The sequence below is a fragment of the Xyrauchen texanus genome, chromosome 20 (assembly GCF_025860055.1).
Source record: "Xyrauchen texanus isolate HMW12.3.18 chromosome 20, RBS_HiC_50CHRs, whole genome shotgun sequence".
In the NCBI taxonomy this organism is placed as follows: Eukaryota; Metazoa; Chordata; class Actinopteri; order Cypriniformes; family Catostomidae; genus Xyrauchen; species Xyrauchen texanus.
In genome coordinates this window covers 5,677,698-5,692,477 of record NC_068295.1, presented here as the reverse complement: position 1 = coordinate 5,692,477, position 14,780 = coordinate 5,677,698, and the positions used below count along the sequence as shown (strand labels likewise).

The window sequence follows — 14,780 nt, the reverse complement described above, 5'->3', positions numbered from 1 at the left end:
TACAGCAACAACTTTCGGTAGCATCACAGACATGCTCGCCAGTTGCCGCTGGATTTCTCCCACCGCACCGTCCAAACCGAGTCCCTGGTCTACCGGCCCGTCCAAGACACCAGCTTGAGCACATAAGTGTTTATAAATAACTCCAGAGCCCAAGGACTTTGAATTATTTGCCATGTTGACTTCAAATAACAGATATGTAGCAGGGTGTATCGAATCTTACCGGTTTATGGCATAAAAGTAATTAAAAACTAGCAAAGTGCATAAAGCTCACCATTTACACGTCCAGCTACCACTGTAACTCAAGCTGACAGGATGTGCTACCCCTGTTTTTAAATCATTTATTAAGGCGGTAGTTCATTCTGATGGGGTATTTCAAGCTGACAGGATGTGCTACCCCTGTTTTTACATCATTTATTAAGGCGGTAGTTCATTCTGATAGGGTATCTCAAGCTGACAGGATGTGCTACCCCTGTTTTTACATCATTTATTAAGGCGGTAGTTCATTCTGATGGGTATCTCAAGCTGACAGGATGTGCTACCCTGTTTTTACATCATTTATTAAGGCGGTAGTTCATTCTGATGGGGTATCTCAAGCTGACAGGATGTGCTACCCCTGTTTTTACATCATTTATTAAGGCGGTAGTTCATTCTGATGGGTATCTCAAGCTGACAGGATGTGCTACCCCTGTTTTTACATCATTTATTAAGGCGGTAGTTCATTCTGATGGGTATCTCAAACTGACAGGATGTGCTACCCCTGTTTTTACACCATTAAGGCGGTAGTTCATTCTGAAGGGTATCTCAAGCCGGGTGTGGGCTTGGGCCGCTTCAACAGGCTGCATTTCTTACACCCGGAGTTCACATTTTCTGTCATCTAATGCAAAGTTGCGAAAGAACAAATGGGAAGCCTTCATGTATTACCAAAGGAGCTGAAAATCCGAGAAAAACGGATGAAGGCGAGCAGGTAGCCCGAGCAGAAGGTGAGTGGAAAAGATTTTTCTTCCAGACTTAAAGAATGCCGTGTATAATTATTCTGAAAATTATTAACCTGACAATAAATATCAGGTCAGCTTTTGTCTGAATGCAGTTTCTTATGCATTACCAGTGAGTATTTATAACGGAATATTTTTCCACACTCTGAACAGGAGAAAGGTTTCTCTCCAGTGTGAATCCGTGTGTGTTTCTGCAATGTATCCAAGCGTGCAAAGCTGTGTCCACACATGGAGCAATTGAACTTTTTCTCAGAGTGACACTCAACATGGTGGCGCCTGAGAGTGTGCAGACTGAAGAACATCTTCTCACAGAGGGAGCAGGAAAACGGTCTCTCGCCATTGTGTTTCCATACATGACTTTGGAGTGAGGTGGAGCAATCGAACTTCATCCCACACTGATCACAAACAAAGCGCTTAACTCTCTGTTGTTTCAAACCCATGTGGATTTTGAAGTGTGATTTAAGCCAGTCTGAACGTTGGAACGCTTTCCCACACAGTTCACAGCTGAACGGAGTCTCTCCTGTGTGTATTCGCATGTGACGAACCAGGTTTGAACTGTGGAGGTACTCCTTGCCACAGAGTTTACAGCTGACCGTTTTATCAGGTGTATTACATCTTTTCGAGGGGGCAGAGACAGATGGTTCTGTGTATGTGTCAGCATCTGATGGACTTTCATCAATCATCTGAATATGTTTCTTCGTATAATTCAGTCTATGGCAAAAATACTCAACTGATTCCCCCACTTGGCTCAGCACCAGTATCTCTACATCCTCCTTTGTGGGACCTTTTTCATTTGTGGTGGACTTTGACCCCTGATCACCCGCAAAAGTCTCCTGAAGCCTCAAGTCTGATGAACGCTCCTGTTCAGTCACAGGCTTCATTTCGATGCTTTCAGGATGTCAAGTCAATAGCTAGAGAAACAGTTATCAAACAGATGTAAACAGTGATGAACTAAAGCAACAGGACACTTTTTTATTGCTTCACAAAAACAGCAAGGAATATCCAAACTTTAAATGATTTGTCTCACCACAGATCATTTACATATACTGTAAAAGAGCTAAACGTTTCCCTTGCCCTTTTTCATGTATATATTTTAACCCAAAAAATATTCATGATCATTTTCATGTTATTTCTCAACTTCTAATTCACTTGCTCAGAGTTGGGAAAAAGTTACAAATTCGATCAGAACAAATGTGGTGAACAAATTAATGTTAAAGCACTTACTTGCAAGTTGCTTTTATTTCCTCTCAGTCAAAAGGACAACTATAAACAGTACGACAACCTTATTTAAAGGGCATTTCCACGTTCCGTTTTTCGCGATTCCTTCTGCTATATTTCACAGTTGGCAGCGAGACTAATATAGACGGCACTGCCTCCTTGTGGTAATGAGAGGAACAACAGATTCATTCAATACAGATTCATTCTAACTATTTTATAATTTTACTGCTAAATCTGACTCTAGGCATACTGACCACTATATGTAATTTGCATTTACATACAATACCAGTTAAAAATTGGACACACGTGATTTGAATTTATGTTTTTCTCTCTCTCACACACACACACACACACACACACACCCTCAAGTCTTCTCTTGGTGTGGGTTTGGGCCGCTTTAACAGGTTGCATTTCTTACACCCGGAGTTCACATTTTCTGTCATCTGCTGCAAAGTTGCAAAAGAACAAATGTGAAGCCTTCATGTATTACCAAAGGAGCTGAAAATCCGAGATAAACGGATGAAGGCGAGCAGGTAGAGCGAGCTGCAGGGGTGTGTGGAGATGGAGGCGGGGGCTAATTTGCATATTCATAGCTTTGTGCATACTAAATGAGGCAAAGGTGTAGAGTTATTTCTAAGCCATTTTAAGGCATGAAGGAATTATTTTCATGGGGAAAAAAACCCTTGTAAATGTGTAATTTTGATGAACAAAGATTAGTTTTTAGGAGCTAAACCAGTGACTGGAGAGGATAATAACCTTTATGAGGGCATTTATTTTTCAAACCATTTACAACAAACTGTATCTCATCCATTTATGACAAATACTTTTAATTGATTAATGAATACAAATTCTCAAGACTTAAATTATAGACGCAACATGAATTTATAATCTGTGCCATATTATAACTAGGACTAAAATAGAATATCAAGAACTATATCAGATGTTATAAATAAACAAATTATTTACACTGACACTGGGTAGTTTATTTTTCTTCCAGATTTAAAGAATGCCGTGTATAATTATTCTGAAAATTATTAACCTGACAGTAAATATTACTCCTATCAGGTCAGCTTTTGTCTGAGTGCCGTTTCTTATGCATTACCAGTGAGTGTTTATAACGGAATATTTTCCCACACTCTGAACAGGAGAAAGGTTTCTCCCCAGTGTGAATCCTTGTGTGTTTCTGCAATGTACCCAAGCGTGCAAAACTGTGTCCACACATGGAGCAATTAAACTTTTTCTCAGAGTGACACTCAAGATGGTGGCGCCTGAGATTTTGCAGACTGAAGAACATCTTCTCACAGAGGGAGCAGGAAAACGGTCTCTCGCCATTGTGTTTCCTTATATGACTTTCGAGTAAAGTGGAGCAATAAAATTTCATCCCACACTGATCACAAACAAAGCGCTTCACAATCAGACGTTTCTCACCCATGTGGATTTTGAAGTGTGATTTAAGCGTGCCTGCACATCGAAACGCTTTCCCACACAGTTCACAGCTGTACGGAGTCTCTCCTGTGTGTATTCGCATGTGACAAACCAGGTTTGAACTGTGGCGGTACTCCTTGCCACAGAGTTTACGTTTTATCAGGTGTATTACATCTTTTTGAGGGGGCAGAGACAGATGGTGTTGTGTTTGAATCAGTATTTAAAGGACTTTCATCAGTCATCTGAATACGTTTCTTTGTATAATTCAGTCTATGGCAAAAATACCCAACTTATCCCTCCACTTGGCTCAGCACCAGAATCTCTACATCCTCCTTTGTGGGACCTTTGTCATTTGTGGTGGACTCTGACCCCTGATCACCCACAAAAGTCTCCTCGAGCCTCTGGTCTGATGAAGGCTCCTGTTCACAATCTGGCACCTACTTTTCAGTCACAGGCTTCATTTCGATGCTTTCAGGATGTCAAGTCAATAGCTAGAGAGAAACAGTTATCAAACAGATGTAAACAGTGATGAACTAAAGCCACAGGACACTTTTATTATTGCTTTACAAAAACAGCAAGGAATATCCAAACTTTAAAAGTATTTGTCTCACCACAGATCATTTACATATACTGTAAAAGAGCTAAACGTTTCCCTTGCCCTTTTTCATGTATATATTTTAACCCAAAAAATATTCATGATCATTTTCATGTTATTTCTCATCTTTTAATTCACTTGCTCAGAGTTGGGAAAAAGTTACAAAGTCGATCAGAACAAATGTGGTGAACAAATTAATGTTAAAGCACTTACTTGCAAGTTGCTTTTATTTCCTCTCAGTCAAAAGGACAACTATAAACAGTAAGATTACCTTATTTAAAGGGCATTTCCACGTTCCGTTTTTCGAGATTCCTTCTGCTATATTTCACAGTTGGCAGCGAGACTAATATAGACGGCACTGCCTCCTTGTGGTAATGAGAGGAACAACAGATTAATTCAATACAGATTCATTCTTTTCTTCATACCGCCATCTACTGGGCTGTTATGTCACTACACTTGTCATCTATGACGATGATAATAATAATTATTATAATAATAATACTATAAACTATTTTATAATTGTACTGCTACATCTGACTCTAGACATACTGACCACTATATGCCACAACTTTATTATGTCACATTTACATACAATACCAGTTAAAAGTTTGGACACAATTGATTTGAATTTATGTTTCATATATATATATATATATATATATATATATATATATATATATATATATATATATATATATATATACATACATACATACACACACACACACACACATACACACTGGCTGCCAAAAGTTATAGGAATAATGTACAGATTTAGCTGTTTCTGAAGGAAATCAGTGCTTTAATTCACAAAAGTGGCATTCAACTGATCACAAAGTATATTCAGGACATTACTGATGTAAAAAACAGCACCATCACTATTTGAAAAATGTCATTTCTGATCAAAATCTAGACAGACCCCATTTCCAGCAGTCATCACTCCAACACCTTATCCTTGAGTAATCATGCTAAATTGCTAATTTGGTACAACAAAATCACTTACCATTATATCAAACACAGCTGAAAGATATTTGGTTCATTAAATGAAGCTTAACATTGTCTTTGTGTTTGTTTTTGAGTTGCTACAGTATGCAATAGACTGGCATGTCTTAAGGTCAATATTATGTAAAAATGGCAACAACAAAAAAGGCTTTCTCTAGAAACTCATCAGTCAATCATTGTTTTGAGGAATTGAGGGTATACAATGCTTTCCAAAATAACTGAAGATTCTGTCTTCAAAGACAAAGGTCAACTGGCTCTAACAAGGACATAAGGAGATGTGGAAGACCAGATGTGCAACTAAACAAGAGGAAAAGTACATCAGAGTCTCTAGTTTGAGAAATAGACACCTCACATGTCCTCCGCTGACAGCTTCATTGAATTCTACCCGCACAACCCCAGTTTCATGTTCAACAGTAAAGAGAAGACTCAGGAGGCCTTATGGGAAGAGTTGCAAATAAAAAGACACTTTTGAAACAGAAAAACAAATAGAAAAGGTTAGAGTGGGCAAAGAAACACAGACATTGGACAACAGATAATTGGAAAAGAGTGTTATGGATCTTAACCCCTTTGAGCTTTTGTGGGATCAGCTAGACTGTAAGGTGCGTGAGAAGTGCCCGACAAGACAGCCACATCTATGGCAAGTGCTACAGGAAGTGTGGGGTGAAATGTCACCTGAGTATCTGGACAAACTGACAGCTAGAATACCAAGTCTCTTTCAAGGCAAGTGAGTTCACTCAGGCAGGTTGGAACACTTTATTTTTCTATGTAAACAAGTGGCATAAAAGTAAACCTCCTATCTACTTGAATGGTGAAAGACAGAAATCTCCAAAACAGTTGATCAAGAGCATATTTAAAACCCAAAAACATTTAAAATCAGCAGTAAAATCTAACAACAATGTTTACATAAATTGTGCTTCTTTAGAGCAGATCACGCTAATAAAAAATGCTATTTTTCAGGCTGGTTCATCTAATGCGTTTTTATTTAAAAGGCTCTTTTACTTGTAAGGCGGGCCTACTTTTTCGACACCCGTTGGCTGTTTGTTTCTCCAATTTCTCCCATTAATTTTAATGCCAGTGTCCGATCAGGGTAATTAGTCTCTGGTGCGAGGTAAACCAATTATATATTTTTTAATCTTTTGATTTTATGCATATGATTGAGCCTGACACACATCTGCAAAACACTAGATTAGTTGTTATAGTTGTATATGTCGAAACGTCCAAATTAAAAAAATATTTTTATATCATTATCACGAGACATGAATTTATAGATTTTAAACAAGGTTTTTCTTCATTTTGTTAAGTTATTTATTTAGTTTTGCCCTTTCTATTATTTATAACACTATTATTCTTAATTTGGGGAAAAGCTAAATTATTCAGTTCATATAAAAGTGTTTCTCTTCTTAATTTCAATCTCTACTTAATATAATTCTTTATAAAAAGAAACTAGGTGTCTTTGGCCACTTTTACAGAACTGATAAAAGTGACTTTTTGTTCTGTCATTGCCCAATGTTTGCAGTTGCAGTTTGTATTTTATTTATTTATATTTACCTAGTTTTATTTGAGTGTGAATCAACATTAAGCCACAATCATCTTAAGAAATGTTTGGTTTCCTGTTTCAGATCTTTCTTCTTTTTTGTCCTTCTCTCCAATTTGGAATACCCAAATCCCAATGCGCTCTATGTCCCTGTGGTGGTGTTTATTGACTCGGCACGCCCTGGAGTGGAAGTCAGTGTCTTTACTCGCTGAGAAAATAAATATTACTCCTATCAGGTCAGCTTTTGTCTGAGTGCAGTTTATTATGCATTACCAGTGAGTATTTATGTGTGTTTCTGCAATGTACCCAAGCGTGCAAAGCTGTGTCCACAAATGGAGCAATTAAACTTTTTCTCAGAGTGAGACTCAAGTTGGTGGCGGCTGAGATTTTGCAGACTGAGGAACGTCTTCTCACAGAGCGAGCAGGAAAACGGTCTCTCACCATTGTGTTTCCTCATATGACTTTGGAGTAAAGGGGAGGAATTAAATTTCATCCCACACTGATCACAAACAAAGCGCTTGTTGCCGAACTCCTTGCCACAGAGTTTACAGATTAACGTTTTATCAGGTGTATTACATCTTTTCGAGGGGGCAGAAACAGATGGTTTCATGTTTGAATCAGTATTTAAAGGACTTTCATGAGTCATCTGAATATGTTTCTTTGTATAATTCAGTCTATGGCAAAAATACTCAACTGATTCCCCCACTTGGCTCAGCACCAGAATCTCTACATCCTCCTTTGTGGGACCTTTGTCATTTGTGGTGGACTCTGACCCCTGATCACCCACAATATGTGAATGTTCACAATCTGGCACCTCCTTTTACAGTCACAGGCTTCATTTCGATGCTTTCAGGATGTCAAGTCAATAGCTAGAGAAACAGTTATCAAACAGATGTAAACAGTGATGAACTAAAGCAACAGGACACTTTTATTATTGCTTTACAAAAACAGCAAGGAATATCCAAACTTTAAATGTATTTGTCACACCACAGATCATTTACATATACTGTAAAAGAGCTAAACGTTTCCCTTGCCCTTTTTCCCGTATATACTTTTATTGTATCTGTCCTTGTTATTTCTCAATGGTAAATTCACTTGTACGGTGACCGGGAGGGGACATGATCAGTTCACTTGGTTTTGTTGTGGCCGCGACATATTAATTATTGTAAATGTCCTATTAACTTGTGGGAACGTGATAATAATTTGTGGCCACGATATCATTTTGTCAAGGAAACGACATCCTTATGTCGTGGCCTCGAGATCTTATGTTGAGGGAACGACATCCGTCACTAACCATATGCTACAGCAGTCGGCATAAAGATATAGTGTGGTCTCTGGCATTAAGACATGTGTACGTTATAAGTGAAAGACACCTGAAGCGCATTCTTAAGTTTAATGGGCTTTGCCATTGGAAATATGATTCATCATTGACCAGTTGAACAGTCCCGGACACCCCACAGATACCGCACTGCGGTTGAGTTAGTTTTATATTTGACATTCGCGACAATACTCATTAAACTCTCCTTGCAAATCACATTTTCAAGCCAAACCAACTTAAACATGCATGAATGGGTTTTCTTTGCCTAGCACAATGCTGAATTGTATTTTATATAAATGTATTAGCTCTATAAATCAATTAAACTATTTAACCATTTTATATTATGAAACCAGAGGCATTTCCAACATTGAAGGACATCCGGGGCTTAGCCCAGACAATTTTATTTTCACACTAGCAACCACTTCTCTGTAGTCCAAAGCTGGTGAGAGGGTATTCTTTGAGTTTTGCTCTGGCTGGGCCTGTTTCTACAGTTCCTAAATCTTCCACTCTAGTACTATCATTGACTAACTCATCGTGGCGTAGTGGGCTAAAGCACATAACTGTTAAGCAGAAGGTTGTTGGTTCAAGCCCCACGGCCACCAGCATTTTGTCCTTGAGCAAGGCATTTAACTCCAGGTTGCTCCGGGGGGATTGTCCCTGTAAGGCTCTGTAAGTCAAGCATCTGCCAAATGCATAAATGTAAATACCATTAAAGTAAATGTATTGGGAAGAGCAGATCAGTGGGATTGCCCTAAGATCTATCATGATTCTTGAATTTTCATGTACATTAACATAAAGTCATCACAAAAGAGTTATATTATAGTGAGTAAAGTGAGGTAAAAAAAAATATTTAATATAAATAATTTATATTTTTTTGACATAAATAGTCAAAATGTTGTATAAGATCCTAAGTTAAAGCAATACATGAATGACTTTAGTCTAAGTGCATTGACACACCATGGCATCGAACTGTATATAATTCTCAATGTTCATCTGTCAAAATCCTTTCATTAGGAGCATTAGGAGCAATGGGATAAACAATGTTTCACTTTTAACTTTCTCTAAAGTAAAGTGACTGATTAATTGTTACCAGTTTCCATGCCTGATTCTGGCACCGCTGCTGCTGCTGCTGGCTCCTCATTCAGTAGCTCATCTTTCCTACCCTCTACAAAACCATTTAATCAAATAAAAGTGTATATTTACTACAAACTAATATCACAAAACAAGTCACACATACATTTTATGTTAATGCTCATTGGTTATCCTTAGAGAAAACAACAACTCCGCCGTGGAAGACGAGTGCGCTAACAAGTAAGCAAGCTAGTCCACTTGTGTCCACTGATCTTCAGACTTTAAGGACCAAAATCCCCAAAACCTAATTTGCTTCATTTTTTTGAAGTTAGTCTTTCCTGCTAACTCACCACTAAGTAACGTTAGTTGATGTCAACGACTGTGCAAGCTCCTCCCCTACCTGCTGCATATTCAACAGAGAGGAAGAAACGGAGTAGCCATAGGCTACCGACAGCAAATAAACATATTCTATAGGATAGATTATTTTTAAGACCTTTTTTTTTTCCCATTAATAAATGTATTTACATTACGCCACAGTGTAATATCCTTTGGTGATCATACATGAGGAGACAGGTAGATAAATTAATGGGAATCTTTATTAACAGATGCAGAGCGGACAACGTGCCTCTTGACATCAGCTCAGCAGATAACAGACTAACACACCCACTGCCAGTGTTGCCAACTATTTTCAATGGAAAGTAGCTAATGCCTGCTCAAAAAGTAGCTAAATGTCGCCAGATGACGTCATGCGTCATTAGCATATTAATGACGTCATCGCGTCGCATTTGCATTCTGCCTAATTTGTCGGTACTGTAGCCTACTTCAGTTTATAATAACGGTTGTCTCCCTAAACCGTGCTCATACTGTTTTATAGAAGTATATAGCGAATGTCCAGTAAAGCGGTTCTCAATTACATATTTTCTGTTAGACAACGGACGAACTTAGCTAACGTTACATGTTTATGAGTTTGAAGAAGGTTTATTGTTGTGTTTGGATAAGTAAAATGTATAGAGTCTGTAAATATACGATCTGAAGTTGGAGAGTTCAGAAACCTAACCGAATGAACTAAAACTCTGATTAGTAGTGAATATATCGCATGCCCAGAAAGACGGTCAAGATCAAATGTCTTGCATTAAAGCAAAGGAGAAGGCAGCTGCTATGTGATCACTGATTGGTTCCTGCTAACACAGCGTGCACATGCGCAGCTCATTCATGTCTATGTCGACCTGGCCTGTAGCTCAACAGAATGTGCTGCTCACTCTCAGCGATTCACTGAACAGAGCAGCCTCGCTGGGACGTAAGACCTCTATCTGCTTGCAGTACTGGTGATATTTGGAGATTGTGGAAAGTTGCTAAGGTTGATGTCTAAAACTTCGCCAGATCTTGTCGCTAGATGCTTTCTTGCAAAAATGTCACTAAAGGGGTCTGAAAAGTCGCTAAAAATAGCGACAAAGTCGCTAAGTTGGCAACAATGGTGCCTGCGCACTATCTGGCCATTTCCAAGTGCAACCGTACAAGACACCGGTCCCGTCTGTTTCTGAACTGTCCCAGGAACCCAGATAGGCCCTGATCCAAAGTTCTTAGTGTACACTTGGTCACCTTCAGTCACCTGTCTCTTCCTAGCATGCCGATCATGGTACAATTTTTGCTTCATCTGTTTTTCCTGCACTTGACTTTTAAAATCAGGATGGATGAGATCCAAGGTAGACCTTAGCTTTCTTCCACACAACAGTTCTGCAGGAGATTTTCCAGTAGTCGACTGTGGTGTGATCCTGTAACTGAACAATGCTCTAGCAAGCTTTGTCTCAATGGAATCTCCTGTGCTCTTCTTCATCAGACTTTTGAACGTTTGCACCACCCGTTCAGCCAATCCATTAGAAGCTGCGTGATACGGTGCTGTGGTGATGTGTTTGATGCCATTTTGGGTCATAAACTCTTGGAACTCTGCACTTGTGAAACTGCTGCCATTATCCGACACCACCATTTCAGGTATCCCATGTTGGCTAAAACTTTGTCTCAGGCATTGAATGGTTACAGTAGAGGTAGACTTATGTAACGGGTACACATCTAGCCATTTAGAGTAGGCATCCACTAAGATTAAGAACATTCTCCCTAACCACGGACCAGCATAATCAATGTGGATTCTTCTCCATGGCAGGTTTGGCATCTCCCATGGATGTAAAGGTGCACAGGGGGGAGAATTTCTATTCTCTTGACATGTGGCACAAGTTTTTACCATGCCTTCTATTTCTGCGTCCATCTGTGGCCACCACATGTAACTTCGTGCCAAACCTTTCATTCTGGTTATTCCAGGGTGATTGATGTGTAATTGTTTCAATAAAGCTGCGCGGCCCGGCGGGGTAACCACCACGCGCGCTCCCCACAGAACACAGCCTCCCTGTACACTAAGTTCATCTCGTTTTTTAGTATATGCTCCAAAAAACGGACTCGTCCATTCTCTTTGGCCATCCTCTGAGCACATACTCTCTCACTCGAGTTAAAACTGCATCTTTGTCTGTCCATTTTCTCACTTGTTCTGCTTTGACAAGGGGCACATCATTTTCTTCAAGCAGAAGTACTCTTTCTTCCTCCGCTTGAGTCTCTATACCTTTCTCCGTTAAAGGCAGTCTGCTTAGTCCATCAGCATTTTGATGTTCCTTGCCAGCTTTGTATACAATGGTGAATTCATATCCACACAGTGTCACAGCCCATCTCTGTATACGTGGCGATGCCATTTGTGGCACTTCTCGCAGTTCATTAAATAATGAAATCAATGGTTTGTGATCCGTTACAATAGTGAACTGCCTCCCATACAAATATGTGTGGAATTTCTTTACTCCAAAAATGACAGCTAGACCTTCCTTCTCTAATTGAGAGTAATTCTTCTCAGCTGCATTCAGTGTTCTTGACACAAATCCGATCGGTCGCTCTGTGCCGTCCTCCATCCTGTGCGACAACACGGCTCCAACCCCGTATGGAGAAGCGTCACAAGCCAGAATGATCGGTTTCTTTATGTCATAATGCACTAGAATGGCTGAGGACTGCAGAAGATTTTTTGACTTGCGAAGGCTTCTTTTTGTTCAGAGCCCCATGCCCATTTTGTCTCCTTCCTCAACAGTGCATGTAATGGTGCTAACAAAGTGGATAGACTAGGCAGGAACTTATGATAATAGTTCAACAGGCCTAAATAAGCCTTCAGTTCACTCACAGACTGCGGTGTGGGGGCTTCCTGGATCGCTTTGACTTTTTCTGCGACTGGATGCACACCTGCGGCACTGATTTTGTGGCCAAGAAATACCACCTCCTCTCCCAGGAACTCACACTTGCTGCGTTTCAATCTCAGCCCACTTCTTTCTAGCCGAGACAATACCTCTTCCAGGGTTCTCAGATGTTCTTCCTCACTAGTCCCTGTGACTAAAATGTCATCCAAATAAACTGTGACGTGTGGCATGTTTTGCAAGATTCCTTCCATAGTGCGTTGGAAGATGGCTGGGCTCGACGCTATCTCGAATGGTAGCCTACAGTAAGTGTACAGTCCTTTGTGTGTATTGATAGTGACATATTTCTTGGCACTTTTGTCAAGCATGATCTGCTGATACGCGTGGCTCATGTCCAGCTTTGAGAATTTCTGCCCTCCAGCTAACTGTGCAAACAAATCGTCCACTTTAGGAATAGGATATTGTTCCACACTGGATGCTCTGTTTACTGTGAGTTTATAATCCCCACAAATTCGAATTGAGCCATCTGGCTTCTTCACAGGTACAATGGGTGCTGCCCATTCTGAAAACTGTACTGGTTCTATAATTTTCTCTTCCACCAGTCTTTGAAGCTCTGCCTCCACCAGGGGTTTTACTGCAAAGGGTAAACGTCGAGGCTTATAGAATCGTGGCTGTGCTTCGGGGTTAACTTGAATGTTCGCTGTGGTGCCTTTAAGCTGTCCTAGCTCTTCTTTGAACACTTCAGTGTGCCGGTCTAAAACTTCTGACAATTTTAGCGCTGGAGTCGTTGTTACTTTATTTACCAGCTGTGGCAGCAGCCCTAAGTCTTTTAGCCAGCCACGGCCCAACAAATTTGGCCCTGCCCCTTCTACTACGACCATTGCCAGTTTTTTTCCTACTTCCTGGCATGTCACTCTTCCAGTGACTTGTCCCAGCACCCCCATCTTCTCACCTGTATATGTCTTCAAGTTCAATTTGCATGATCTCCACTCGGGCATGTCTGTTCTTTTCCATAGTTTAGAATATTGCTCCTTACTGATGATTGTGACACCACATCCTGTGTCCACTTCAAACTCCACTTCCATGCCATTCACCTTTAACTTTTGTGTGATAGGGGCCACTTTAGGTAGGTTTTGTGATACACTGTAAATTGTATTGATATCACTTGCATCCTCTTCCTCACTCACTTCCTCCTCTTTGACTAAATGTGACCTCCTACCTTTCTCTTTTTCCTTTCTCTCCACTCTTTGGCCTTTGAACGGTGCTTTCTGAAAACTAGCCCCAGCTTGCTTCGACTTGCATGCTCGTTTTATGTGTCCACGCTTCCCACATTTATGACAGAGTTCATTCACAAACCTGCATTCCTCGGGCGCATGATTTCCTTTGCATCTATAACACACAAAGTCTCTTTCCGGGCCTTTCCTTTCCGCCGAGTACACTTTATGCACCGGTGTTTGTCCTTTCAGCATCCTCGTTGCTTGCGCTGTCTCATCTGTTAACATTCCTTGTAAATCTTTTACATTTTTGTTTGCCGATTCCATTGCTTGACAGATATTAAATGCTTTCTCAAAGTTTAAGTCCACTTCTGACAATAGCCGTCGCTGCATCCTGTCATCATTCACTCCACACACGAGTCTGTCTCGCAGCATTTGCGAAAGTGTTGCCCCGTACTCACAATGTTGTGCTAACTTTTTCAACTCAGCCACAAAGTCAGCAACAGTCTCTCCATTCTTCCGTGTGCATGAATTAAACTTATATCTTTGCACAATTTCACTCGGCTTTGGATTATAATGGGCTTTGAGCACGTTTAGCAACTCCTCATATGTTTTCCCCTGGAGACATGGGACACAGTAAACTTCTCAACAAACTATAAGTGGCTGCACCTACCCCACTTAATAGCACAGCTTTCTTTTTGTCAGCGTCGGTAATCTCATTTGCTTGAAAGAAAAAGTCCAACATTTCACTGTATTCCTCCCATAATTGTGTTTCACCGTCAAAAGGACTCACCGTTCCTAACAGCGCTGCCATCGTGTTTATCCACAATCTGCTTTTCTCTGCACGCGGTCAGCACTCCGTGTAAACTTTTCAGCCTGGTTCTTTAGTGCCTTTTTATCCTCGTCGCCAATTATGTAATCTCCTTTGGTGATCATACATGAGGAGACAGGTAGATAAATTAATGGGAATCTTTATTAACAGATGCAGAGCGGACAACGTGCCTCTTGACATCAGCTCAGCAGATAACAGACTACCACACCCACTGCTCTCTACGCCCGTGCATCCAGAGGTCACCCATATGCAAACCCATGCCGCCCTCTACTGGACAACCTTGACTATAGCATCCCATTTACTACACACAGAATAACCGGATGAATGCAAAACCAACTGCAGTTGGGCGCAAGTGTTTCTT

The 14,780-nt window shown here is 40.3% G+C and overlaps 3 protein-coding genes across 5 annotated transcripts; all 3 read right to left on the bottom strand.

The window, feature by feature from the left end:
* Positions 1-548: 548 nt before the first annotated feature.
* Positions 549-4,536, bottom strand: LOC127661157 (oocyte zinc finger protein XlCOF15-like). 3 transcript variants are annotated; one of them, XM_052151750.1, is made up of 2 exons: positions 4,444-4,490; positions 549-1,903 (listed from the first exon to the last, which is right to left on the bottom strand). In XM_052151750.1, exon 2 carries the CDS (start codon positions 1,871-1,873, stop codon positions 1,067-1,069), a length of 807 nt encoding a protein of 268 aa, XP_052007710.1. In that variant the 5' UTR covers positions 1,874-1,903; positions 4,444-4,490; the 3' UTR covers positions 549-1,066. The 3 variants fall into 3 exon arrangements, with proteins under 3 accessions (XP_052007710.1, XP_052007709.1, XP_052007708.1); XM_052151749.1 differs by lacking the exon at positions 4,444-4,490 and adding an exon at positions 2,217-2,302; XM_052151748.1 differs by lacking the exon at positions 4,444-4,490 and adding an exon at positions 4,502-4,536 and having other exon boundaries at positions 550-1,903.
* On the bottom strand, positions 2,981-3,855 carry LOC127660305 (oocyte zinc finger protein XlCOF19-like; the record flags this gene model as incomplete). The annotated part of the gene is made up of 1 exon (XM_052150443.1): positions 2,981-3,855. A coding segment is annotated over one exon (579 nt), but the record flags the coding sequence as incomplete, so codon positions are not given.
* On the bottom strand, positions 3,926-14,401 carry LOC127660304 (uncharacterized protein K02A2.6-like). The gene is given in 6 exon segments (XM_052150441.1): positions 3,926-4,072; positions 7,473-7,541; positions 10,642-11,614; positions 11,616-12,219; positions 12,222-14,205; positions 14,381-14,401. Coding segments are annotated over 6 exon segments (3,798 nt in total).
* Positions 14,402-14,780: the final 379 nt, after the last annotated feature.

Coding starts and splice junctions, on each gene's coding strand:
- LOC127661157 (XM_052151748.1), bottom strand. CDS start 1,873: ATGAAGCCTGTGACTGAACAGGAGCGTTCATCAGACTTGAGGCTTCAG.